The sequence below is a fragment of the Andrographis paniculata genome, unplaced genomic scaffold (assembly GCF_009805555.1).
Source record: "Andrographis paniculata isolate CXL003 unplaced genomic scaffold, ASM980555v1 Contig61END, whole genome shotgun sequence".
Taxonomy (NCBI): Eukaryota; Viridiplantae; Streptophyta; class Magnoliopsida; order Lamiales; family Acanthaceae; genus Andrographis; species Andrographis paniculata.
The window spans coordinates 1,888,342-1,894,209 of record NW_026137597.1 but is presented as its reverse complement, the minus strand read 5'-3'; the positions used below and the strand labels follow the sequence as shown (position 1 = coordinate 1,894,209).

General features: G+C 37.1%; 1 protein-coding gene across 1 annotated transcript; it reads right to left on the bottom strand.

Moving 5' to 3' along the window:
- Positions 1-4,099: 4,099 nt before the first annotated feature.
- On the bottom strand, positions 4,100-5,020 carry LOC127260301 (proline-rich receptor-like protein kinase PERK10). Its single transcript, XM_051288021.1, has one exon. It carries the CDS (start codon positions 4,996-4,998, stop codon positions 4,375-4,377), a length of 624 nt encoding a protein of 207 aa, XP_051143978.1. The 5' UTR covers positions 4,999-5,020; the 3' UTR covers positions 4,100-4,374.
- Between the last annotated feature and the right edge of the window lie 848 nt (positions 5,021-5,868).

The window sequence follows — 5,868 nt, the reverse complement described above, 5'->3', positions numbered from 1 at the left end:
ACCAAATATTCAATATTATTATTGTTCCCTGCAGAGAAGACCCTACTCACTGAGCTACTGCATTTTGCAAATTTTTTGTGGCGTAGGAACTGATACTTTATTTTGCAGTTGTGCAATCTACAGTATGACTATATTGAAAACATGGTCGTGAACATGACCTTGAACATGGCTGTGTTGAGAACAGGGTCGTGAACATGGCCTAGAACATAGCTGTCTTGAGAACAGGGTCATGAATATGGGCACAAACATGACTATGTTTAGAATACGTATAATCGGCTTTTGCGGCAATTCACCGTTGCAAATTTAACTAGATCCCTTTCGGAAGCCCTACTGAAAATTCTAAAGTTATGCACGCTTGTTCTAGAGTAATTTGAGGATGGGTGACCCCTTGGGAGATTTACCAGGGTGCGTGAGTGTGGACAGAAGCGCGCTGGAAGGACTCGTGTTGACCTGTGGGGCCAGTCTGCAATCTCGACACACTCGGCTTTGCATGGCTTGCGAGCCGGGGTGTCACAAGCATGCATGTACTGTAGCTTCCATGCCACTTACAATATGTTTTCCCTTTCAGCTCCTCTGGGTGACGGCACTCGCTAAACGATCCTGAAGATTTAATCACATATTATCCACTGCCATCGCGATTGCCCGCTCTTCGAACTTCATACGTGGAAAAGCCCTCCATATACTATCCACAAGGATATTAGTATCTATCAGTGGTCGGACATCCTGTTGATTAAGAACCAAAGGCTGTCTTCCATGTTCCCAAGTTTGGCCAACCATCCCTCCTGGAGGGGCAATGGCATACAGGACCTGCTGGACCCAAGGTTGTGGCGGAGCAATCCATGTAGCATGTCCCGTGGGTTGACCCTGCGGCGTTGTGCCCAAGGGAGCTCCATAAACACCACTTCTCATAAATTTTGAGCCACCAATAGCCTTAGGGCCGTGGACACCACCAGTCTACCGTCCTTGCGGACGGAGAAGTACGGTTACATTGCCAAACTGTAATCTTTTTCCGCTCGCAGGCCCTTTAGGTGATCCAGTACTTCTACGACCTAAACCTAGGCCAAAATTCCCTATAGGAGGTGGATTTCCTCCACCATACGGTGTCCCTGCTCTTGGGCCCTCATACACAGCTCCCAAGTTTCCAAAATTCTGCCCACCACTGGCTACTACTCAGCACTCCTCTTCCTAAATTTGAAACCCCTTGTTCCTTAGAGTCGGCCTAATCACATCGGCTAGTTGTCTAGAAATTTCATATGTTGTCTCCAATTCCAGCTTGCATGCAATGATTCACCTTTTTAGATACCATTTTCACCATCGTTTCAGCAGATGATTTCTCTTTTCTCTTCTCAGCCCTAGGGTACGGCTTCCATTGGGATGAACCGGTGTTCTTAATCCAGTGTTACCTGCAGCCACATTCATGCTTGAACTCCGATTCTGATTCGCCATATCTATCACCTTACTAGTACGAAGTCTCAAACACGAACCCGACTTGGTCCCACCACACGTGCCAATTGTTGGAGCCTAAAATTTTGATGCTCCAAGACCGTTTGTCAATTCCGTCGGTGTGGATTCCGGAAGTACTCCAGAGAGCATGTCAATCATCGGATCGCTAAGATCTTATGCAATTAACCAAGTTGCATCAAAATAATTTACGGAAAGCAAGTAAAAGAATTTTCGGAAAACATCTAACTTCGACTAAAATAATTTGTGGAAACAAATAAAAGCCAAACCTAAAATCAAGAACAAGTAAAAAAAATACTGAAAGTATTTTCTTTCATTGTGCATTGTCTGTGTACTATGTGTTTTACTAGATTTAATCCTAGGATCTAGTAACCGCCCGTACTGCTAAGGATGCGATTAAAATTATTCTTTGTATCCTTCAAACCGCCTGGACACTCTCATCTCTTTTAATTCTCAACCGTTTGACTCACTCTGATTTGCCTCCATTATACCTAAGCTGGTCCCTAAAATTTTATCCCCAACAGCTTCGAATTGTATGGAGTCTTTGGTTCTTTCTTCTGACAGCCTGTCTTCGAGGAGTCTTCTGAATGGAACATGGAGGCATGTGGATCCTCTACTGACATTCGGTGGGAAACAACTGGCTCTCAGAATTGTCTCTTTGGACTCGCATGCTTCTAGAGTCAAAGTTCTTAGGACTGGCGTAGTCGTGGATTATGGAGCCGTTAACCTAAAGACAATGGAAGTTATTGTCTTTGGCTCTGTGAAAGCAGCAGTCTTCGGCTTTATGAAGGCATTGCTCTGGATGGAGGCGCCATAGTCCATGGAGTTGCTGCAACAAGGTAAATGGAGGTTGCTTTCGGCTATGTGGAGGCAATAACCCTTGACTTTATGGAGGTGTACCTTCTGGATGAAACTTCAGCTTTAGGATGCTTCCATACTTCGGTGTCTTAGATTTGGGGTCCAACAAAAGTATTGCAGCATTTCATGTCATTTCATTTTTTTTATTATTTGTTTCTAAGCGACTACAATGATACCAATATAAATGAATGCACACCGAAAGCATGCACACATCCAATTTTTGGTATTCATTTAGCCTCAATATCTACCGCTTACTAGACCTGTTAAACGGATCAAGTCATTCGTAAATTTGGCTCGAGTCAATTCGATTTAAGTCTTTTCGTGAATGTAAACGAGCCAAGCCATATAATATAATTAGGCTCGTTTTGTTAACGAACGAGTCCGAACTTTGTTCTCAAATGTTCTTTAAAATATAAATATATAAAATTATGAGTTAAAAATAAATAAATAAATACTCCTTTCGTTTTACTGTAAACTATTTTTTTTTCCCGTTTTAGTACGTCCAAATCAACTTCTCATTTTCTTTTTTGAGTACATGTAAGTTTTAACAATATACTGGAATACTCTACTTTTTACTTTTCATATACTTTTATTTTAATATTAAAGACAAAATAAACATTAAACTATTTTATTATACTATATATTTATAAAATACTAATTTATCTTAATTCACTTGAAAAAGTCAAATAAAAATATTTCATTGGCGGAGAGAGTAAATATTTTATATATGAATTTAAAAAGAAATATATAAATAAAATATTATATATTAAAATATAAATATGTAAATAAAAGAAAAGATTATATATATATATATATATCCTTACATCGATATTAGGTGCGGCGCCTAACAATCTCGCCGTCGATCTCTCCGCTTTTTCACACACACGCACGCACGCTCACAGACATATATATATATAGTAGAAACACATATGAACCAATTATAAACAAAGTACAACACGAAATATTCACAATTCATTCAATTCAAACTTCTTATAACTTTTTTTTTTTTTTTTCTCTTAAAGAGGGAGAAGAGAAAAAAAAAAAAAATAGAGAGATAAAATAGAGTAGAGAAGAGGAATAATATAAAGGAACAAACCAACGTTCAAAAACCCTAATTATTTAATTGCACAAATAATTAAAAATATTATCCATTCAATTTATCTGATCCCAATGAACCCACGAACATAATATATTCATAAACTAGTCCGAAAAAGTACGAGGATTGGAAAAATTAAACCCGAAGGGGTTTATCTAATTAAATTATTAAATAAGTTTGATTCTCCTTAGTTGGACGATTCACACTTTAATTTGATTGATAGTCTTAACTTTAATTTAATTTCTCACACCAAATTCATTGAACACATAAATAAATTATTAGACCCATATATAACAAGACAAACTAAAATAAAGTTATAACATACATAATAAACCAGTCAATTAATTAATAAAATTCTCAATCCATCGAGAGTCACAAGATATATATTCCTACAGATCTGTACAACTTTGATAATTTGTCTTTATTATCACATTATTCCAACTGATTTTATTTTACAAAATTTAGCAAATCTTGAATGTTTAATTTATTAAATACATTCAGTTGCTTTCGATCTTTATTAATTATTACAAGTATAATATGTATGTGATTCGGGAATAATCATAATAATAGTAACAATAATGATAATAGAGTAATGGAGAATAATGGATGAAGAAGGATCCAAAAAGAAGACCATGGTTATTTTACACATATATAATTAATTATATTGAAGCAGTGATAAATTGGTGATCATGAAAATCAAGGTTAAAGATATGAGATAAGATGAGGAGATGAACAATATCAGCTTTTGCATTCAATTCAAAGTTTGTAATCATCACAGTAGTTTCGCTGCAGTAATGATTCCTACTCTGACGACGAGCATATCCACGGTTCCATCATGCCTGCAGCAGATCCCTCCCTCATTTTTTGACTAATATTGACGAACCTGCAGGTTCGATCTCCTTCATCGTTGTTGTTGTTGTTGTTGTTCTCCGCTGCTGGAATTTGATTGAGGGAAGAAATTAGGGTTTGTAGGCAAGAGGCCGTGACGAGGACGCCAGGTCGGATCTCGAATGAATTGAATGGGGTTTGGAGTCAGCCGTGGGAGGTGGATTTGAGGTGAGAAATTTAGGGTTTTGTTGGGGGAGAAATAATTGGTGATTGATTGGATCAGTTCCGATTGTTGACGAAATCGAAGAGATTATGCTGTTGGTCGGAGAAGAATGGAGGAACGCCGGCGGAGATTGAGGATTATTCCGGGCTAATGGACGGCGGAGGATATCCTGCGGCGCCTGGAAGAGTGATCTGGAACCGTACAGATCCAACGGCGGGGATGGAACCCCAGTAAACTCCTGAACCATAGCTCTGAAATTAGCGGTGTCCGTCGTCATCACGGTGGTCGGAGCCCGCCTGGAGGGCCTGGATCTCTTCCTCGGATTCCGCGGCGGCGGGTTGGTGAGTTCAGGTGGAGCTGGATTTGGGTCGGATCCGGGTAGGGTGGTCGGAAATGGATTTTGGTGGACGGGCGGCGCCGTTGTTATGAAGTTGGGAAATGGGTCGTACTGGAAAAAGGAGGCGGCGGCGGCGCGTGAATCGTACTCGTCATCGCCGGCGGTGCTGGAAGAGTGCAGGCTGCCGGAATCCATTTAATTAATGAAGCCGCAGTTGAAATTAGGGTTTCACGAGAGAGCGAAGGGGAAAAGTAAAAGAGATGAATAATGAAGAGGAGAAGAAGGAGAAAGGAGAAGGAAAGAGGAAAGGGAATGGAGGTTGGGAGGTGGCAGTGGTGGGGCCCAATGTCAATGTAAACGTAAATGTAAATGTAATCTAAAAAAGTCAGAGTTTATGGTAAGAGATAATAAAGGCACAAAAATTAACCAGATTTTTTCAGAATAATACTCTCTCTCTCTCTCTCTCTCTCTCTCTCTCTCTCTCTCTCTCTTCTGGTCGTATTATTTAATTTTTCAATTTTTTCTATATTTTTGTTTCTCCTTATAATTTGTTACTTTCGGAAAATATAATTATATTTTATAATTTTTTTATTTTAATTAAATTATTTAATTATTTTAATTTTAATTTATAAATATTTTTTTATTAAATTATAATTATTTTTATTAATATATTTTTAATTACTTATTAATTATTCAATATTTTAAACTTTGTTTATAATATAAATTAGATAATTTAAATGGTACGGAAAAAAATAATAATAATAAAGCAATGAGATTTAAATTTTCTAAGAAAATAATGATAAAACAATATATTTTATATGTACTCTAGCTTGAGGAAGTGACATTTTAGGAGTTGTAGAAAATTTAATCGCCTTATGAAATTAGTTCATATTTTTTTAGTGCATGGTTTAAGAAATGATCTATTATATGGTTAATTAGTTTAATTAATTTATGTAATATTTGTAATGTATTGTTATTTTAATTATTTTTATTTAATAAAATATTAAATATATATTTTATGTTTTTATGCTGAATGTTTAATATTTTGTAATTAATTTTGAAAAC

What these genes read in the sequence shown, in the direction of transcription:
- LOC127260301 (XM_051288021.1), bottom strand. Translation starts at nt 4,998, where the DNA reads ATGGATTCCGGCAGCCTGCACTCTTCCAGCACCGCCGGCGATGACGAG.